General features: G+C 46.2%; 1 protein-coding gene across 2 annotated transcripts in view; it reads right to left on the minus strand.

Annotated features, from left to right (window-relative positions):
• Positions 1 to 22,614, minus strand: part of LOC115325483 (golgin subfamily B member 1) — a 65,713-nt gene that overhangs the window by 15,595 nt on the left and 27,504 nt on the right. For both annotated transcript variants that reach the window (XM_029986218.4, XM_029986217.4), the window contains exons 14-22: positions 20,507 to 20,809; positions 19,449 to 19,737; positions 17,950 to 18,043; positions 13,689 to 13,799; positions 10,930 to 11,042; positions 8,701 to 8,858; positions 6,616 to 6,751; positions 4,740 to 6,162; positions 3,821 to 3,936 (exon numbers count right to left, since the gene is read on the minus strand). In XM_029986218.4, coding sequence (XP_029842078.2) covers positions 3,821 to 3,936; positions 4,740 to 6,162; positions 6,616 to 6,751; positions 8,701 to 8,858; positions 10,930 to 11,042; positions 13,689 to 13,799; positions 17,950 to 18,043; positions 19,449 to 19,737; positions 20,507 to 20,809 — 2,743 coding nt within the window. The remainder of the gene's footprint in view (positions 1 to 3,820; positions 3,937 to 4,739; positions 6,163 to 6,615; positions 6,752 to 8,700; positions 8,859 to 10,929; positions 11,043 to 13,688; positions 13,800 to 17,949; positions 18,044 to 19,448; positions 19,738 to 20,506; positions 20,810 to 22,614) is intronic.

Raw genomic sequence — 22,614 nt, forward strand, 5'->3', positions numbered from 1 at the left:
GTGCCGCCTACTCCAGACCTCGCCGTAACCGCTGGTTGTACTAAAGCGATGGTAACCGCGCAACTGCGCGGCGTCCATTTGCGATCCATGGCCCCGTCGCGTTCGTGCGCGTGCGCAGACATTTGCCGAATTTTTATCGAATCTTTGTCGAACTTACCTTCTAAATTTCGGCATGTGCGGAAATTTGCCGCATCTGAAGTTCGGCAGATTCGGTCCATCACCAACTTTTACGGCGCAGGTGATAGGCCCTCTAGCACCGACGCTCACGCCAGATTGGCCGTTCGGCAACGTGCGGAAACTTAAATATCGAATTCGGACGGCGCGTATATCACTCAACGAGCGTTAACCCCCTCCCCCCTTATACCCCCGTACACGCCGCTTTGCAGCCGGCAACCCAAGCCCCACTATCCCCCATCCACATCCGTAAAGAGAGTCCCATACAATTTAGTTCAGCGCGTCCACAACATTCGTTTTTCTTTCAGCGCTAATTGTAAAAAAAAAAAAAAAAAAAAAATGTAAATATCGCCAAATGCTTTCACAATACAAAATGTTCGACGAAAACAAAAAAAAAAAAAAAAAATAGAAGTCCAAAGCGTAGATAGAACCGTGGTCTGCTACGTATGAGGTAGACATCTTACAACTAAGTTACGCTACCCGCTTCGGAAACTCGCATTGTAACCACTGCATATGTTGACGGCGGCAGCGCCTATCTCCACAAACCTGCCAATCCGGCGTGAGCGCCGTTGCTAGGGTTTGTATCGCCTGCCAGTGTTTCGCCTGCCAATCCTCGGGTTTCTATCGCCTGCCAGTCCTCGGGCGCCGCCGGCCAGTGTTTGCCCTGCCCAGTGGCGGCTGTTTCAGGGGGGGCAAAACACATGCCTTGCCCCCCCGCTCTGAAAACTGGGGGGGCAAGTGCCCCCCTTGCCCCCCCGGTTGGTACGCCCATGACTATGTTCATGGATCGCATCAGGCACGGAATTCAAAAGAATCCGGGGGTCTAGGCTGTAGTAAAGCTCTTCTATGTCTAAAGAAAACATGGAGAGTGGCTGGGTGGTGGAGTGTAGGGAGGTAAGGTGCGAGATAAGATCTGTGGAGTTTGAAATCCTAAAGGGCTGGAGGAGCGTCACCGTGGAGAGATGTTTTTGTAGGAATAAGGCCTTATTCCTACAAAAAAAAGAAAACGATTTTTAATTCTTTTTCTTTCTTTATTTTTTGCTTTTCATTTATAGTAAATTAATTTCATTATTTATTTTCTTTATTTTTATTTTGTTTATTAATTTTTTATCCTTATTTTATGTATTCATTTTTGTTTATTTTAGTATTTTCATTCAAAACCTGCCAATCTCACCGGCACGTTCGCATTCAAATGAAAACATTGATCCTTCCAGACCAGCTCTGCTATTAGCTTCCAGACCAGCGCAGTGGCTATTAGCCCCGAGAGCGAACACAAGCGTCGCTGCGGTCGCCGCGCCCTGATTGGGTGAGGTGTACCGTGACGTCAAGGGGAGGACTCCGCTCTGCGATCTCGCATCGGCTCGTTTCCCAGCACCGGTTTCCTGGTTTGGCGTTGTGTGCCGCAAGCTCTTCAAGGAGCTGGACTTCGTTTACCCAGTGTGCAAGATGTTGCGTTAGGCCGATATTGAGGTGCTTCCGTACATTTTATAAGCCTGTTTGTCCCTTTTACCTTTAAATATGGGTTACAAATCCCAAAAGCTATCGGTGGAGGCAATTCCGTTGATGAACCTCCCCGTCCGTCCACATGACACAAGGCAATCTTGCGAGGGGTTGGTGAAGCGGTAGCGCAAGTGTTTGAGACGCTGGAATTCTGTTCCTTCCATGTTCATGATTTAGGACGATATTACATCCCACTTTCAAGGCATTTGAAGTGGCATTTATATCATGGGCCTTTGGGTGGTCGGCAAATTAGCTCGCGACCCCGACTCTGCGCTGCCACTCTGCATGCGCTGGTTCGCAGATGTTTTAAAGGCCCTGCGTCTGATGATCTTTGAAATGCTCGTAGAACAAGGTTGTTTTACATAAATGTAGCTTCTTCGTGAATTATTTCATATTGTTTATACACGCATGCAGGCATATTTCTTAGAAGATGCACAATTACTGGGAATTAGTTTGTATGGTAGCAGCAAAAGCGGCCGAATTACCCCAGTTGCCTGTATGATATGTATTGAACTGCCCAAAATATGCACAACAATAGTGCCGTAATTTAAAATGTTTATACTTTTTCCTGACATTCTTTATTCCAGCCTTGGGTATTCGGAAAATACACCGTTTAGTCTGAATTGTCATTTCGAATTAAAAGATACACTGCCGCAGGTCCCCAAAAGCTTCCTCAGCCTCCAAACTCCCTACATCTGGACTCTCTGACAACAGAGGAAAACAGGAGTAAAAGCAAGTATTTGAACGTCTGTCCAGTGGTAGATGCAACACTAGTAGCAGAAAATTTGGAACCTGTGAAGGGCGACAGTCTGCGTGAGAAAAGCTTCTGGTATTTTAGCTTCAGGACAATTCGATTTATGTAAAATCTAAATTTTAGACTAATGACGAGCTAGACACCTTCGCTTACGTTTGTTATACATTACTTGAGGGTTGATATAAAGAAGACCACACATACCTCCCATGTAGTCCATTGAAATACTATCCGAATCCAGCAAAGGTCAAATGCGAGCAATGTATATAATAAATGTTCCTTGTTTTTCTACTTTGCCCCTGCACTTGGGCTGTCTCTCATGTGATTCTCTCCAGACTGTATTTCGCACGTTACTCGAGCAGCATGCAGCTTTTCTGCTTCGGCGATCTTGTTTAAAAACAGAGATACAAAACAAATAGTATACATAACCTGCCAATTCATTCAGACCATCAGCAGCATTTATTGTGAGAGATGTAAATCTATAGTGATGCTCCTGCAATTGTGGCCATATTTCTTTATTTTTATATACCAGCTCCGATTCATGCGTTGCCTGCCCTGTCAACAATGCTTAAAATGTTGGTTGAAGTTTCGCCTGTAGCTACAGGCCATACCTCAATAAAGGCACATATAAGAATTTACACTTCCTACGAAAAACACGCCAATAAAAATTAAATAGAAACGAGCGCGTCGACAACTAGTGGCGTCACAGCCTCCACAGGGCGAGCGGGGCGAGTCGGGGAAAAATTCTCTCCTCGCCGTGACGTCACCCCGGTTCGCCGTAAGGGGGCGCCACACGAACTTCTCGGGGCTAATAGTATTCGACTGCCACTGCACCAATTCAGGTTCAAGCCCCTCCGGGGCTCAAACTTTATATATACACTTTTTTATATAACCTTCATGTCCATAATGCTCCCAGCGTGTCACTTGTTCATGGCACACATTATAGACCGTAAAATCCCAAAAGATAGCCTGCCTAAAATCGAAAGAAAATTGGGTGGAAATAAGGAGCAGGCTAACCTTCAGTGTGTAATCAAGAAAAGTTGAAAAAATGCTATTTTTAGATCATTTGTCTTTGTCAAACCTATTACAGCAGCAAGGGGCAATGAAGCAAAGATGACCATACTTCCAAGTCAGCAATATTCGCTTACATCCTGCCATAGCTAACTAGACACATTTACGCCAAGGACATCATTGATCCGAAGGCTATGATTACTAAGAATGGCTATCTTTCGGTGTTTAAAAAAAGAAATAGAGCATCCATCCAAAAATAGGAGTGGGTTACCTTTCGGGGGTGGGGCATCTTTTGGGATTTTACGGTAACCTGTTCGTGACAATTTTCTCATCAAAAACGACTTATAAAACACATTCTGCGTTAAGATGACAGCACATTCTTACCAGGGCTGCTCCTAGGCTGAAATTGTTCGTTGACTCTCAGCTCAAGCCTCAGACACTTGTTGTCGTGGAAAGCCTTGTCCAGCTTCGACTTGAGCTCCATAACGGCGCCTTGTAAGCTGACGATGGATGGGGGAGGGGATCATGTTTCCAATGTCACAAGTTCAACAAGTCTGGTGAGCATGCAGGTCTTTGAATGACCAACTGGGTAAGTCTTAGTAAGAGGTATCAATGTAGCTACTACTCTTGATAATATAAACCCAATGACACTTCCAAACATGGAACTCTAGTAATCACTACAAGAGATGACACTTTCTTGCCCTAATGAGAACGCAGTATTTGTATCGAACCTCTGTAGCACCAGGTTTTAGAACTTTTTCTGGGTTTTTGTGCACAATTCCCTATTTCTTAATTAATACACGATTGCCATAATGCACAATGCGGGCATTTCACATTGTCACAGGTGAAGACAAGGTACAAATAACCTATTCTTGTCCCGCTACTTCCCTTCTTCGCGAGGTTCTCTCGTAACTTCCCGCCTTGGGACAAGATCGTTTCCACTTTTTTCTGGTTGGCAGCGTCTATGACCAGCCCCGTGCCCAACTGCATTGTGTTTTGGGAACTCCTATTCCAATAAACACTGTTACATTGAAATCGTTTCATATAGCAATAATGTTTGTGTTCACTATAGTAAACAAAAGCTGACGTGGCGACCGTCCTGTGGTCATGAATGGACGGTACGATAGCTTTCTTAGGCGTCAGTCCTTAGGGAGATTGCTTTGTATCTAACTCAACCCAGGAGTTTGGAAGTATGTTTCAATATCCCTCCAGATGCTTTTGCAAGCAAAATCCCTATCTAACATTACCAAACAGGTATCATCACTGCTTCACAACCAAAACCAAGAGAGAAAAAAAAATGTACCTCCTGTTCTGATCCTCAAGCTCCCTGAACGCCATGACGTGTTTCCTGTCAAGGCTGGCCCTGGCAAAGCTCTTGTTCTGCTGGACTTCCCTCCCAACTGCATCGAGGGCCCTCTGCAACTCGTCGCTCTTCCAGAGCAGCTGCCTCTGCGCCTCCTTGGAGCTGCTCAGCTCCTCTTCCAGCTGGCCACACCGGACATCCATGCTCTCCAGTTTTCCCTTTGTGGCCCCCAGCTCCTCCTTCAACTCCGAAGCCATCTGCTCCGCTTCCTGCAACTTCTCCGTTGAAGCATGCAACTGCTCTTCCAGCTCGCTCCCATGCGTCCGGAGAGTGTCGCGCTCCTGCTCGCAGCGCTGCAGCTCGTTAGAGATGCGCTCCACTTGATCCTTCTCTGCACTCACTTCGAGAATGAGCCTCTGTTTCTCTTCGTACAAGAGCTGTTTCTCGGACTCGTAGGACTCCAGGTGCGCCGTCAACTTGGACAGCTCAGTGGCGAGTTCGTCTTTTTCTCTCTCCAGGACGTCGCCTTTCCGAGCGCGTTCCTCCGACGTCTTCTTCAGTGCCTGGAACTCCTCCCCGATCTTCTCCAGCTTTTCCTTCAGCATGTTCTCTTGGGACCTCGAAGTGAGCACGCATTCCCTCAAGTCCCTGTTCTCCCGCTGCAGGGACTCCAGCTCCCGGTCTAGCGCATCCAACTTGGAGAATGCGGCATCAAGGTCGCACTGAAGCTTCCCGTTTTCCTCGGCAAGGTTGTCGTTCAGCTCTCGCGCACTCCTGATCTCTTCCTGCTGGATCTTGTTCTGCGTCGACAGCGGGCCAAGCTTCGTCACGAGCTCGGAGATCTTGTTGCTGGATGACTCGAGGAGGATCTCGTGCTCCTTCTGCGTCGTTTCCAGCTTCTGGGTCAGCACGGCTTTCTCCTCTTGCAGGTTGGCCACTTCTTCCCGGAGTGACGCCAACTCCTGGCTTAGTCTGGCAACCCCTTGAGAGTGTCGCCCACCGTCGGGCTTCCGTGAGCCGCTGACGAATTCGCTGTTGTCGCTCTTCTCAAAACTTGAGCCCAGAGCTTCCAGTTTGCCGGCCCTGGAGGTCTTTGCGTCCTTCTGGGGTCTGAGGTTCCGCTGGCGAGCTTCCCGTTGTCCGGTGTCCGAGGTCTTCCTGAGGACTTCCTTGTAGTCCTCCTTGAGCGAGGTGTGTGCCTCGTGGAGCGATTGCAGTTCCTTCTGACACTCTGACAGTTCTTTCTCAAGCTGGAGCTTAGAGTTTTGTTCGCGAAGAATGGCCCGCTTCAGAATCTCCTGTCTCCGCTCTTTGCACTCGAGCTCCTTCTTGTACTGCTCCAGTCTTTCGGCAGCGCTTGCCTGCGTGTTGCCGCTTGATGGAGCCGACATCTTTGAATCTGTGGTGATCATGCTCCCGGAAGCTGAAACAAAAATTGTCCTAATTACAGGATGTTTCTAAAGACACATCATACAGAAAGCTTGGTGAGCAGCCCATAAAGTTGGCCAAACGCTTGCAATTTTCATAACTGGAGAAACGAGCCAAGCAACGAAAGGAAATGTGAGGGGTAGATGATTTTCGAGTTGGCCCCGAGGGTATTTCTGAGTTTGCGCCATAGAACATTCATAATCAGAAAGATCTTGACCGAAGTGCGGTTTGTCGTCCGATTCTCAGACATCGGACAAAACTGACAAATTCTTCCCATAATGATGTTACCCTCAGATAACTCACAGGAAGCTTAAAGGAAAAGAAAATATCATTTTAGCTACCCTAAGTGATACCAAGAATTTCTGTACCGCTTGCACAATGCATTGTTTCGAGATATCCCCTTTGTTTCTTAGGGGCTCCACTACTGAAAAGGTATAAAATGACATACCCAGATGTTCAGTGAGGATTTCCAGGAGCAGCTCATTGTTGATGACCATCTCCTCTAGCTTGAACTGAAGCTTCCTCATTGTTTGGATGTGCGTGTCCAGCAGCTCTGCCGAAGGCTGTGGCTGGTCAGGGGACTCCTGGGCACAGGGAACATGGTGGAAAAACAAAAGCGGACAATATTTACGCAGGCTAAGATTGAGAGGACAGCTAGGCTTTGACATTTTTCCATTTGCCCGCAAGCATTCCATGTTGACAACGGGTCCTACACACAGTCAGCCTGGCTTTGGATCTTCAGGAACCAAAGTAAAAAAGGGTAAAAATGTACTCTACGTAAAAACCCGCACATAATGCGAGGTTTTTTTTTTTTTCTCCAAAATTTGCCATGTAAAATTTGCAGCTCGTATTATACGCGAGTCCCAACAATTTTCAGCTTCGATGAGGCGCGATCTAACGCAGGTTGACGTAGTTTCGATTTCGAAGCAATATGGCGTTCAAAACGGCTATCATCACCATTGAAATCACAATGTCCGAGGCGCCACCATCCGTCCACAGTCAAGCTAGGCAATGACGTCGGCGCGAAAACAATACTCGACCGCCTTCAAAAGAAAAGCCGTTTTGGTTGTGGAAGACATTGGCAACAGTGCTGCCGGACGACAATTTGCCGTAAATGAAGGCAGCATCCGCGGATGGAGACGACAAAAGCAAGCTCTGTTCGCGTGCAACGGAACAAGGAGAAGCTTTAGAGGCCCAAAGAATTGTATGTTCGCCGACGTCAAGGCAAGTCTCGGCGACTTTGCAAAAGAGCAACGTGAAACGGCACCTCGCCGTAAACATTGAGCTGCTGCAAGAGAAGGCGAGAAAACTTTGAGCCGACATTGGGTTGCTCGCTTTATGCGCCCGACAAGTTTTCACTGCATTGGCGCACGCTCGTCGCTCACTCTTTCAAGAAGTGCGGGATTTCAAATGTGCTCGACGGCACTGAAAGAGGCGTCGGACAAGGAGTCCGATGGAGGTGATGACAGTGATTAAGGTTCAATTATGATGCAAATAAACACTTTTCTTAAAGGACACATGCAAAGGAAAAAAACTTTTTTTTTAAACAGCCGGGTTGGGAAAAGGAAGTCATAAAACAAATTTACAACGAAAATTAAAAATTTTTAGAGCTATATTTACGGCGCTATACGAATTTGTAGTTGGCACCAACGGGCGCCGCGGAAAAGTGGCCCATATTTATCACGTGACTGGCCCCTATTTACCACGTGGTGCTTGCACTCTTTCGGAAGCTTCCTTTGGCCTCCAAAAGTAACTTATTCATCTTTGTTCGAAGTATAACAAAAAACGAAGATTAATAAGTAACTTTTAGAGTCGAAAGGAAGCTCCTGAAAAAGCGCAAACAGACACGATAGACCTGCGCACCGGTCCGATGACGACGGCGGTGCCCTGAAGCAGACAAACTTGCGCGGCGATGGCGGCGGCGGCGTGGAGAAACGCGTCGAAGCGATGGCACACAACGCTCAGCGTGCGGAGGCGGCAGCGGCAACGCAACGCGGCGGTGCACAGGTCTACCACGTGACGAACGGCGGCTCCCGCAGGCGCCAACTACAAATTCGTTTTGCGCCGTAAATATAGCTCTAAAAGTTTTATTTCTTTGTTCTAAATTCGTTTTATGACATACTTTTTCCATCTATAGGCTGTTTAAAAAAAATGTTTTTTTTTCCTTTGCATGTGTTTTTTAAGACTTCCTGGGTCGCACTTTACGCGAAAATATCTTCGCGGTCTTTAAATTGTTTCGTATTATATGCAGATGAAACTTTTTTTTTTTCTTTTTCGCAGTCCTCAAATCATGCCTCGTATTATACACGGGTTCGTATTGTACGTTTTTTTATTACGGTATTTATCAACCTTTGTGCATTGCAGTAGTCAGATCTAATAGCTATTTATGACCTTTGAACTGCAAGGCTGGTTCATGCATTTGCATTTTAAATGTGATAGAGCGCACCGTGCACACTTGTATTGTTTTATGCTCGATTCTTTCACCGACTGTCGCACAAACAACCTGGAGATCGGAGAAACTAAAAAAACCCACCTTTTCTCCGGTGGGTCCAGCGAGCATCTTGTGACAGAGCTCTCTGTGGAGCACGAGAGAATCCTCGAGCTTGCCGTTGCAGTGGTGGACTCTGCGGAGGAGCTTCTCGAGCTTGTGAGACTCCGTCCGGGCCGACGGGGCAGGCCGCTTGGAACGTCCTGAGCAGTCGAAAGCACCTCCATCAAAGGGACACACTGTGAAATGCCGAGCATGCAACCAGGCCCGTGCGAGTCGTCGCCTAGGATTTTGCGAGAACTTTAAAGTTGCCAATTGGTCACTATCGATTCACCTTGAGTGTGCACCTACCACAGGTTGCATGCGACATCCCATTTTGAGGTTTCCACGTGCCTGGTATATTTATTTATTTATTAACATATTCAACGATTTAGTCTTCAAGCTCGCCAAGACAAGAACAAATACGGCTTCACCTTTTTCTAGTTTGGTTTTGTAACTGCATCAATAATGCACTATTAAAAGACGACAACACTCAATGGTAAGCACCCACTAATGTGGGCAGTATAATAGAGAAATTATAACTGTAAATTATAGTACTAGTCATAGAAATTCTTATTGTCCTAATAAATGCCATGACAAGCATGCAAAAAGGTAATTTCGTTAATGCACTGCAAAACTAGATCATGCCATTACCCACAGTTGCAATAGTAAGCCTACGATCCAAGGAAATAGGTAAGACACAAGCAAATAAAATATATATAAAATAAGAAACAATATGCTCAAAACAAGAATAAAAACTGCAAGGTACAAGTATGATAAAGTATAGCAAAACTATATTACAAGCTTCTTGTTTCTGCAAGTAAGAAAAATGAACATTGAGAATAACACAACAAAGAAACAAAGGTAAATGAAAAAATATCACAAAAGCATTGAAATGTAGTATAATGAATTAAATACTTCCTCTACTCCAAATATTTGGACCAATACTTGTGTCTCAATGAGGTACATCGAAATTTAAACATTATAGAAAATTAGCAAGTGGCCACTCCAATCCAGTGGGATAGACATTTGTTGAAGCCAGATTTGTGTGCACATAGCGCTTTGCGTACTTTTGAAATTTTATCAGAAACCTGTTCCAATGTCGGTGCATGCCCAGTATTTTGTGGTAACTACGTTACCTACGTGCTTCAATGCAAAATTGAGGATAATAATTAAAAATCAAACCTTAAATACAAACATTTGCTATAAAAAGAAAAACTTTCATAGTTCACACGAGCACTACCAGAGAAACTCAAATTTTGACCAGTGTCAGCTGTAAGAAACCGTCAACCTTGTGCAAATCCCTATGAAACAAAAGAAAGCACTCTCAGTGACACTGTACAAAAAGAAAACAAAATATACTTATATTTTTTACCGTCAAAGTACTCTACAAACCACTCTATACATAACAGAAAACATTCCACAAACATGCCCAAAGCATAAACGTAACAACAATGTCAATGATAGATTATAGAACTGCCATCCAAATCGATTGCCAACCAAAAATATGATGACGTGCCAACAAGCAGCAACACCAACTGAAACAAAACAAAGGAAAAAGGCGCATTGCCAACATCCATCTCCCAAGCAGCATGCCGAGCTCGAGCCAGTGCTCCGAGCCAGAGCTACCTCCGTCTGCAAGACACGGTTGGCTCCTACCGCACTCTCCCGACAGCCACAGCTCCTTGACGGACTTCCTGCCGACAGAGTCCGAACCCGCGTCTTGACGGAGTGCCGCCGACGCCTTCCGCGCGCCCTTCGGCGACCTCCGCGGCTGCTTGGCCCAGTCCTTCCGACAGACTCCTCCCATCCTCTGCTCCGAAACACTTCGGTCCGGCTCGGACCAGATGTCGGAATCCGAGGACCAGCACTGGAAGCGCCCGATCGCCACGAGGGGCTCCTGCGGTGCGCCGTTCCCATTGTCGGCGTCGACGACGTTCTCGACGACCGCCGCCTTGCGGTGCATCGAGGACAATGGGGAAGAGGAAGAGTCGTCCGCGTCCGCGTCCACTTCTGCGGCGGTGGGGGCGGGCGGTTCGAGGGTCTGCTTTTCCCAGGTGCTCCGCAAATACACGTTTTCCGGAAGCCCCCTCTCGTTTAGGAGAAGCAGGATGTCGTCGCTGTCGCTGGCTTGCACAAGGACCACCTGGTCCTGGTAGCGCCACGACGCGTCCGTGTCCTCGCCTTCGCAGAGAGAGGCCGGGGTTCCGGGGTGGCGGCGCGGAGTGCACGTACCTGTGGTGACGGTGGCGACCGGGGTGGCGGGGCCTTCCCGGGACTGACGTTCTTCCAGGCGGTGGGTAAGGGCCGATATCTCGCGCTGCTGTAGCTGCACCTGCTCCCTCAGCCTGCACGGGCGAACAGCAGAGCGTGAGGATTGGAAGCCGATTGGGACAGTTTGCCGCTGCAACGGCATTGCGACTCAGGAAAATGAATGTTGTCGGGAAGTAAAGAAGTATGTGCACTGGAATGAGTGGCCATTTTGTTTTACGAGACCTTAGTATTTAGGGTAAATGCTTTCAACGTTTGAATATCAAACTGAATAATGCCAGATTTGATACGGGCTTAGAATTAAATAGGACTATTTGGGAACTTAATTTTTTAGAGCGCAACTCTTAGGCACCCGTTCCCGTGTTACGCGGCGTTGCCGTCGCCGTAACCGTGCGCATTGCATTATGGGATGTCACAGACCTATACACCAATCCGATTCCCCGGTAAACTCGGCGAAGAAACTGAATTGGTGTGTAGGTCTGTGATGTCCCATAATGCAACAGCGGGGAATTGAACTGATGTTGAGGTCACGCGACGTCAATCTTCCCACTAAATCAAGCGAAGAAACGGAATTTGTTCATAGGTGACGTGAAGTCATGTGACGTCATTTACCCCGCTAAATTTAGCGGGGAAACTGAACTCGTGTTGAGGTTACGTGCCGTCTATTTTCCAGCTAAATTTTGTGAGGAAACTGTGAGAGGAGGGGAGGTTATGAAGGAGGAGGAAGGGAGAATGAGGATCCTCCGTAACCCTCCCCTCCTACTCCTGCATACCCTCCTGTCACGGTATATCGCAAAATCAGAATACCTCAAGAGCTGCAATTCAACTTCACATTACAGAGATTTGCAAATGTCTTTCAATTTTTTCAAAGTATTTCAAAGTTTGAGAATGCTGCAAAACATACCTTCATTCAGAAGAAAAAATAAAAAAAGAAAAAGAATGACACACAAAAAAAAAATGAAAGAGAAAAAGTTATGTATGATACCCCATTCATTCGAAAACAGGTCTTCCTTATCTTCGATGTTACTGAAAATAAGGGTCAATTGTAATTTTAATTAAAGGTGGTTGACCTTTTGAGTTTTCTTGGCCTAATGAGCCAACGGAGATGCTCTGCCAAAGCGCTCTGTTGTGAAGCGGTGAAGTTTGATGCAAGTGATGCAGAGCAAGTGCCATGGCATGGAGGCACGCGTGGTTGATACAATAATCATGTGATCTTATCAGGAATAGGAGGTCTTATCACAGCAGGCACTAACATTTTGTGAAGCATCTTCTTGTGACTTTAAGCTCACTGCTCGCAGCATCGCCAATATTACGCCAATATCACGACAAGGAAGCATTGTAGGGAGATAACCATTCAGTGATGTTGATGAGCAAGTTTGAGCCAGGAACAAGTGACACTGCAAAATAAATACTCGTAAAAGTTTCCTTCCTTTCAGTTCCTTAAAAAAATTAATGTTGACCTTGTATATATATTCTATTTGTTTTATCCTCTACGGCTTACCTATCTGCTACATCAAACAATCGATATTCGAATAAATTGGATATATGTTTGCAGTGCCATCTTTCATATGTTCTTGTCATTTTTTGCCTCAAAGTGAACATCAACATGCTTTTATTCCATGTCTTTGGTGTGCTCACTTTCCATAGGTGAAAGAAAATGACAGCAACAATGAAGGTTTCTGTAACAAAGGAATTACCTATGATTTTTAATGCAAAAGCATTAACTGTCCCATGAAGCGAACCGACGTCATCAGTTTTGGAACCACGCCAAACGTTGGCCAAACAACACCTAAAATCCCCTTTCCCAAGTGAAGCCAATTTCTGATGGATAGGCTCCCATTGGCTGGCATGCGTCATCAAGGAACGAGGCTCCCACTGGCTCTCATATGGCATAATTCCAAGAAGAGCCAACAGAGGAGCCCTCTCCATGGCAGTGCAGCGCACGCAGCGGTGCGGCCGCCTGTAAGAGGAAGGGGCAGTGGCAGCATAGCCAGAGCCTGCCCAGGCAGACTCCAGAGAGGTCGCACGGCCGAGCTCAGCTCAGCGCGGCACGGCCACTTTATGAAAGCGCGTGCCCAGCCGTCCGCCGGCGAAACGTGCATACCACTACGCTGCAGACGAACTAAGGGAACGGAAGAACGACATTCATGCTTTCGCATTCGCAACTCATAAGTGCTTAGGTGCCCTCAGACATTTAAAGCATAATAATATAAAAATATTCTGATTACAACATCACTCAGTATCAGCGTAAATGTTTTCTTTTGCTTTCCATGCGTGACGTCATGTTTCCCATGAGCGTTGAAGGTTGTTTGAAATTCCCGCGCAGGGTCATGTGGCTGCGACGTCATGACCCATTGACCAATCAGGATTTTCCCACCACGACCACACTGCCGGCTTTTCTGTGACACAAGCTCCTTAACATTGTCGCATTAATATAAAAAATATCATGCAAATACATCATCCCACGATAACAAACACATAGCGTCACTCCTAATCATGAAAGATTGTGCTTGCGAAATATTCCTAAAACCCACATTACTAAAAATTTGCGAAATATTGAGCTTCCATAAATAAAGCTGCTTACAGAATTTGCTTTGTCTAAAAAATATTTGCTCTATATTGGCTATTTGCACATCCCTATCAAAATTGGCTCTACTTATGGTTCTCAGCAGCTCTCACTTCAAACTAAAAAGTCTCGGAAGAGCAAAGGCTGCGGTACGTACATGTTGACCTCATCCTCCATGAAGGCAATGTCCTCGGGACAAGGCGGAATGGTCTTGGGGTCCAGCTTCCGAGAACCAGACGAGCTGCTGCCATCTTTTTCTCCTTTGGGGCTAGTCACAAAAAATTATGCTTATTGAGATGCATAAAGTAAAACAAAAATAATAATAATAGTAGTAACAAGTCTGATGCTGTGACATACTTGAATAACAATTTTACGAAATTGATTCTAAATCTATCTTAAAAATAGCAAATCCAACTTTTTCTACCTAACAAACAGAAACAAACCTGACGCATTGAGACAATCAAACTAGACATACAAGTATGTCAACTGGACTCATTCAGTGATGTGATTGGCCTAAGCCATTTTGGCGCACGTTTCGGAGCAACCAAAACAGTGTTTTGGAGCAGCAAAAGCGGCTTTTGGAGTAGCCAAGACAGTGTTTCGGAGCAGCTAAAGTGGATTTTGGAGCAGATATTCTTAGGAAAATAAAAATATTTGTTTTAAGTGCTGTACAAATGAAGGGCACTTTGTGTTATGTTGTGTTCTGGTGTGACGTGTTGTGACGGAACTCGCTGCTTCTGTTTTTACTGCTCAGACATCCCATAAGTGAACAGTGTTGTAGGCATTGCCAAGCAATTTCAAAAAACGCTTGCCACCGTTTTACTGGTTCCCGACATGCCAGAGTTCCATCAAAAGTAAGCAAACATAAAACAATGAATTGCAAGCGTCCCAGCTGGTGCCTCAGTCACGCAATCATGTTTGCACGCACGTGAGGCCAACTTCGGCAGGCTTGCTGTTGGGCATGCTTCGTCGCGCGAGCGCAGACAACGGCTGTCCGATCGAAACCGAAACCATGCCCCTCAGCTCCGTCGCTAACTTATCCCCAAAATTCTACACAAAATATAACTTTCGAGCATGCGGCAAATACAGTCCAGTGGCGCGTGCTTGCCAGGACGGCAAACAAGGTACAAGCTAAATACACAAAAATGAAGAACCTGAACGCATTGATGCAAGACATTGCGAGCCAGCCTCAAACCGTTCTTGGAGCGCTTTGCGCAACGACTGAACTCGAGACAAACAAGCACGCTGTGCGGATTCAGCGTGCAGACATTGCCTTCTTTGCTTTGGCTCACTTCACCAACTTTATTTCAATGCAGATTTTTCACGTACCAAGGTCCCTCTCGAAAGAAAGCCCACCGAGAGAAACCTAGATACGTGTAGACCGCATATAACGTATGTCGCGGGAGTCGCGAAAATCCGCACTATAAGCGGTACCGCACTATAACCAAAACATCAATTTTTCAGGCCAAAATACATGCCATGAGACAACTTACACTTGTGAAAAGAATTTATTTTATGTTAGATGAAAAATAAAGCTTAGTTTGAGGAAAGTCGTTATTTCACCTGACTAGTACAGTTCTGTCTCAAGTGTGTTACACATTTTGAAAGAAGTGAGCAGCTTTTGCCTGGCGCAGCCTTTTAACGGCGTCGCGGGTTGCGGACGGACGTTGCGAGCGTTCAGGATTGCTAACCCTAATCACTTTTCTCCGGAGATGAAAACGCGTGAAAATTCGCATCCTTCACACGGTACGCGCCAGTAATACCTTGAACTTGAGCGCACGCATGAAATGCGCCAAATAAGAAATCCGGGCGATGTTCGAGGACACAAATGCTTAGAAATCATTACTGTAGTCGAAGTAAACAAACACGACGACACGGGCGTTTCTGCCGTCTTCAGAGCGCCGCCACGACATCGCCGCACGAGTAGGTGGATCTTCCCTTCTAGTACGTGCTGGGTTATCATAGCGACACACAACGAAAATTCACAGTCAAGGATAGCGCTTTTACGCGGAACGATGAGATGAACGTTCTCTACGACGACGATCACAACCGACGCCGCGTCTGCGGATAGAAGCAGCCGACCCGCGACCGGCATGTGCGCAACACTTCTCCTCGACCTGCGATTGGTCTGTCGCTGCGGTTGTTTGTTTCCAACGCAGCGGAGGGACGCACGCACGTGAAAGACACGTGCGTGCGTCCCTCCGTTGCTATGGCAACTGAAGCCTTTCGCTTCTTCCCGCTTCTTCGAGCAACTCGGCTCTGGAGCAACTGCCACGCGAGTGCCGCTTGCTGCTCGCGCCGTCAGCGCCGTTATCTAGCGTCGCACAGGGAAGCGCGCTCGCTGCTCCCGTCGTCGGCGCGGCCGGCGGGCTGTGCCAGAAACCGCACTATAACCGGTATTTCCCTTCGCGCGCCTGCATTTTAAGCGGTATGTAATTACATGGAGTTCTATGGGAGGTGAACCGGTGGTTTAAAAAAACCGCGTTATACCCGGTCCTGCACTATAAGCGGTTACGTTGTAAGTGGTCTATACTGTAATCAATACTTTGACAGAGCAGTCTTTGAATTAAAAATGGATTTTTGTACTAACGTATGATTTAAACAAGAACAGGACTGTTGATGAACATGCAGCGGTACTTAGTTTCATTTTAGAAAGTCCCATATCTGCAGTGATGTGGACACGGCTACATTCGACGTCGCGCGACCACGGTGACTGAAAGGCAGTGATCAAATATAGTTTTCCCACGGCTGTTGCTTCAGCTCACAAAGTAACTCCTGCCGCGCAAAAACGTGGTTTCGTTTCACAGCATGACGGCATGGCTGGTACCCGGCACGCTAGCGTCGGAGCATCTGCACACATCCGCATCTATCGCTGAAAGTATAAAAAAAAAAAAGAGACGAGAGACGAGACCCACAAGACGAGAGCGCGAAACGCGAGACGCCGGGAAAACCATGCAAGACCGGGTGGACAATTGATGCACGTTACTTTGTGTCAGGCGGCCGCTTGCGCCACGTAACATACGCCTGCTCAATTACAGTACTCAGTTTAGTTGCGGTTTTGAGAGGCGACCTAAATTGGTCCTTTGGCGCAGGCTTGGCACAGATTACCCATATCTTGGCGAAATGTAGCAGAATGTAGCAGGGTTAGCCCATTGGCGCAGTTTGGCGCAATCGGCGCAGCAATCACATCACTGTTCATTATTTCAAGCAACCATTCCTGACATACATTCAACATGATCCTCTACAGTGAAACCCGTTTAGAACGAACCCACATAGAGCGAATTATTGTCGATATCGAACTCACGGAAAATTTAAATAAAAATGCATGTAAAATGTATGTTCTATAACGAACAACATATTGGCTATATTGAACTTTTTCTCCCAGGGAAGGCTTCCAAGAACGTGAAAACAATCGTCTTCTAGACTGTCCCGTCCCCCAAAAAAGAAGTAGGAATAGAAGAAAATCACAAAAGCTCTGTGTGGCGAACAAAATTGATCGAAGAAAAGCGACTCGGAAGGGGAAAAAGGTGAAAAATACACACTGCACGTGCGCACAAAAAAAAAAAAAAAATAAATAAAATTATTTGAGGCGGTTGCCCACGAAGAGAAACAATTCAGAAAGGAAGATAAGCTAAAAAAAACTGCACAGGCATCAAAAACAAGCTTTTTAGTGCGCTGTTACAAAGCGGAAGTTAAGAGATAAGAAAGAAAGAATAGCTCTCGCCTTGCAACGAACTCATCGCGGAAGTTTGTTGTAAAAGTTTTTTAGCTATAACGAACTACTTGCTATATTGAAATGATCGTAGCGTTTCCTGCTGTTCGTTATAAACGGGTTTGACTGTAATTGAAACGATGTAGTAAGCAGTGGCCCAGAAACAAAGAAGCAAAACATGCACAGAAACGTTAGTGACTTCGCTCTCAAAAGAAAAAATTGGAAATCATTCTTTAAAACAGTGGTTCCCAAATGGGGATCCGCAGACCCTTTGGGGTCCCGAAGCGCTCAACCATCAGTGAAGCTGAGCAATAAAACATTTTTTTATGTTGGTTCTGCCAGTCCCACAAAGCTAAATGGACCAAATTGTGTATACCTGGTGAGTAGGGTTCATTATTCTCTGGTTTAGAGCCTCAAGGTTGGTTTGTATGGATTTAATTTTCTTAATTTACCCTTCTGTCATTGTAATCACCAACCCCCCCCCCCCCCCCCCCCCCCTGGCATATGGGGGTCCCCCATCACTTCCGCCGATCCAAAAGGGGTACCAAACACCAGTGGCTGAGAATCACTGCTTTTAAAAAAAGGCCCTTTAACATTGATAGCCAACCTAAATTAAGCACAGATCAATGTGCATGCTGACTCGAGGTTCCATGATACATCATGCTGTTGATTTATCCCCTGTTTATAACAAGGCATGGGAACATACCCTTTGGAATCTCCAGAAGACAGAACCGAGTGCATTCCTCTCTGCAGGGAGCTCCTCGTGTGATGCTCACTCAAGACACTTCCGGTGTCGGACCCTTATCGAAATTGGGGGGAAAACAAACATGAAGAGAAATGTCAGTCGATTACAACTACTATCTTTATACAAGTATACTAAGCAGGTGAAACTACTCAGGCTTTCTTTTAAGCCTGTATAGTGCCATCTGGGCAGAGAGCAATGACATGTCTTTCCTGATTTCCTCTGTGGGAAAATGATGCTGTAGATATGTTACACAGATACGCTGTGGCTCGCGCACAAGGGTGAATTTCATTTGAATTTACAAATTTCTCCGGTGCACATTCGAAGGGAGGAACAAGCCTCACGTCGCCTTTGCCTTCGTACAATATTCTTGGTGCAGACATTTTTTTTTCCCCAGCTTTCTGAAAATTTGGTTTCCTTAGGTCAAGAAGACACCTAACAGCTACACACAAGGTGTTTGCACCATTTGCCATTTGCATAATGCGACGTTTGCTCAGGTGCCAGTGGCTCACGAGCATTGTCCTTTTGTTGCGCAGAGCCTCAGTGATCCCACTGGCAACAGATGTTCCTAAATTGAATTTTGAGTTTTACAGCAGAGCTCTTAGGCGCCCATTTCTGGCTTGAGCAGCATCGCCGTTGGCGTCGGCGTAATTGTGAGGTCACGTGGCCTCCGTGGCAAAGTAGCAGGCAGGATGACGAGGTGAGGGGGAGAAAGGAGAGGTATATATACCCTCCCCTCAGTACCCTTCCATCCTTCCCCTCAAGAGCTGCGCTCTAATTCGGCGTTACAGAGAGTCGTAAACGGCTTTCAATTTTAGATTCAGTATCATGGTACTGCCGATGTTGTTTAGACCTGGCATGCACTTTTTCAACCAGCAGGAATACTGCAAGAGTCACCTGCACTTCCTACCAAGCAAAGTTGGTAAAAGCCTGCAAAGACTGGCAACACTGACCCGACGCGACAATGTGGACTTGCTGAGAACTATTTAACCTCAAAGTGCTCCGTTGATGTGCTAATATCAGCCTCATTTAGCCCTTCTAAACCAACTGTGTGATGTTTGTGACCCCACCTTAACCTTGTGGATCTCATATGCACCATCTTTCTTCGAGCATTTAGAGCCCACCACAAACGTGACGGGAGCAGCCTTGCTCCTCTACGGAGGCACTGCTATTGTCGGTGTTCTGTGGTTGCGAGGATATCAAGCATGAGGGGAAACTTCACCCTTGCGTTACGCTTGCCTCAATAACAAAGTCAATCATCAAGACGAGTGTGACGCAAGAGCGAAGTTTCCCTTCGCTCTTAAAACCCTTGCGAGCGCAAACGGCAGTAGTGCCGCTGTACAGTAGTGAGCCCACTCCGGCCATATTCGCGGTGGGTTCTACACTTCTGATAAAGACTGTATCAACTAGTCCCGTGGGTTAAGCGAGGCATGTTTGGTGGCGCCAACGGTGCGCCCACTCACCTAGGATGCTCTGCGACACGGACAGGGAAAAGTCCTTGCTGTCTGCGATGAGCTGGCGCATCTTGGCCACCACGTCGGCGGATAGCGTAACCGAGCCGAGGGGCCCCGACCCGTCGTAGGTCAGCAACTGTTCCAGGAATGCTGCCAGCTCCTCCAGGCGGCAGAGCAGCACCGCCGACATCTCCTGCATGTCGCGCAGCTGGGCCTCAAGCGCCACGTGCCGCTTGTCCCCGAGCTGCTCGGGGCCCAGGGAACCGTCCTGGGTCGGCTCCTGGTTGCTGCCAACGACCTGAGAAAGACGGTATTTGCTGTTCGCAGCTCCTGGGCCTTGGACCGACGAACCTCCTTCCATGAGGGGCTGCATGCACGCTCTTGGGGGCATTAGCCTTACACGATCATAAAGTCGCTCGACAAACCTTTAAATGCACTCAACTGAGGCCGAGAAACTCCTCCTGGTCGCGGCAGTGATGAATAAAAGATGCGTACGAGCCTATCAACCTCGTAAGCAATAATGCCCATACTGGGGCGTGTTTGGCTCATATATGTGCATCAATGGTTGGCTCAGATCTGCTAAGAGAAAGCTTAAACTGGAAAAGCACTTAGGGGTGGGAAATGAGCACTTAGGGGTAGGAACACTCGAGGAAATTTCGTAGCTCAGGGAACCCATGAGGGTGCTCCGGGAAACACAGTTTGAGAATCCATGATGCAAGCTATAGTTAGGTGAGGCAGCTGTATCTTGTGACATCAATTTGCACGGTAATGTGGACATTTATATAAGGAAGTTCATACTTTCCCACTATTTCTTTTGAACTTTTCCGAATATCTCGTGGGAACGAAATGTTGCAATCTGGAGCAAACAAGTCTATAAACCCCACATTTATGACCTTTGCATCAGAGTGTGTAACAAATTTCCTTAAATTCTCTACAATGATTCAAAGTCACTGTAAAAAATGAGCAATTCACCAGGGTGCTACACCGTTTTGCGAAGGAAACAAACGCCAATATTATGGCAACACGGCCCGAACGTGCAACTGCCAGAGCTTTTCGAGGTCCCATACCTCAGGGCGTTCCTTGAGCTGCTTCTCAAGGTCCTCAATCCTCAGGACCAAGAAGAAGATCTCCTCCTGAAGCTCAAACACGTTTTCCGAGAGCCCAAACTCGGACATCTTCTGGTTGGTGAGCTGCTTGCGCCAATGGCGGTTAGCGGAGGAGCCCGACTTCCTGGGGCTGAGGCACAAAGGAGAATTGGGCAAGGGCCGGTTCTGGTCGATCTCAATCAGGGGATGGCCACCGGGGCTCGTGGGGGACTCCGTGATCTTCACAGAAAATGAGTCTTTCAGTGCTTTCTGCAGGAACTTTACCTACGGTCGTGAGAAGGAAAGAACAAAAAAGATGAACGTACAGAACGTAAAGGTGGGAGTGAGCTGGTGTACGTTGAAAATTTTGAAACAACTCGAGACTGAGGGATACGAAAGTTTGCACCAAGAGAAGAGAGAGAGAATGTCTCAGATTTTCTCCTTCTCTTTGTCTTTTCTTCTCTTGGTGTCAACCATTGTATCACTAACTCAGGTTGCTTGTTTAGACAAGTGCAGGGATGTGATTGGTCAGGGTGATTTTAGAGTAGCTCTCAGAGCAGTTAAAGGGGCACTGACACATCAAAATTATGTTTTTTTTATCATCCAAAAACGATTGAAAACGATGCCAGGACATTACCCCCAAAATTCGAAATTTGGGGATTCAGTATTTGTGAAGTAAAAAAACAATTTCCAAATGCCGAATTCGAAGTTCCCGCGCGATCCACGCCGGTGCGTTGACGTCAAATATTGCGGAGACCTGAGAATCCACTTTCTTTCACGTCTCCCTGCTGTTGCCGTGGCGACCCAAAGCGAGGAGGAAAGGAGCGAGCGCAAGCGAACGCCGGCGGACCAGTTTTGAGCGGTGTCGCCTGTTTTCCGTGGGAGGATATAAATCCAGGAGACGGCACCACAACGGACTCCGATTTTTGGTATTTCAAAAAGAAGGGCCGTAGTGCGTTCGCAATTGCGTTAGAAAACATGTTTTATGATTGCCGTTATTAAATGTTATAGAAATGTCGCCTACAAAGCTTCTAAATTTCGCGATTCTTGACGTCACGAATCAAAAGAAGCGAGGAGGTGAGAGGCGGGAAAATCAAACGCCAAAAATAAAATTAAAATAAAAAATAAAAAAAATAAAAAATATTCTTGCGCGCGCGCAAAAATATTTTTTTTCGCGATGCGTTTCTTTTTTTTTTTTGAGTGTCTATGACTGCTACTTGCATCGTTTTAGACAATAAAAAAAATACGACCTTTGGGGTGTCAGTGCCCCTGTAAAGGTAAGTTTTGGAGCAGCAAAAATAACTCCTAGAGCATGAGTGCACATTTTATTTTCATTCATACAACTGCAAATATTATGTCAAAATTAATGTGTCGCCCTGTCCGACTAAAAGGCAATGCCTGCTTGCAACCCTTTGTTAGCATCGATTGCACAGCAGGAACGATTCCCTGAAACACAAAACTAGCATTTAGTTGTATAGAGAAGCACCAAACACAGTAACAAGATGACTAATGAAGGACGGCACATACTGCTGTGAATGGTTATTTTAGGTACTGAATTTCACTGAAATAATGTAAGAATATAGTAATTTTGGGCACCTAAATTAATGTTCCCTTGAAATTATAGATGTTGTAAGGTGATTTCAGCTACAATCGACCAAAGAGTGGCTGGCCGACATTTTTAAATCAACTGATATTTTTATATGCCATTGTCTGTTGTGTGGTAGTATAAGCAAATCCACACTTAGTTTTGACCAGACTTGTACGTAACGCATTACAAGTAATGGATTACTTGTAATTGATTACATTTTACTGTAATTTTGTAACACTTCAATTACTTCCTTTAACGAGTAACGATCGTTGTAATTTAATTACTTTCTTGCTGTAAGCAATTACAAAATTACCCATTACAATTCTTCTTTTTTTTGGCGAGAGGGTTTAGAAGTGCTGGAGTCACTCAGTTCTGGGCAAAACCGGTTGACAGGTTAAGAAATATCTGCGAGCTGCACAGCAGGAAGCAGACGAAAGTTTGGTAGACGAAGATGGAGTCAACCACGCTCGCAAGCTCCAAAGCCTCCGAGAGCCAACAAGAA

Source organism: Ixodes scapularis, unplaced genomic scaffold, assembly GCF_016920785.2.
Source record: "Ixodes scapularis isolate PalLabHiFi unplaced genomic scaffold, ASM1692078v2 PGA_scaffold3__209_contigs__length_174095766, whole genome shotgun sequence".
Lineage (NCBI taxonomy): Eukaryota > Metazoa > Arthropoda > Arachnida > Ixodida > Ixodidae > Ixodes > Ixodes scapularis.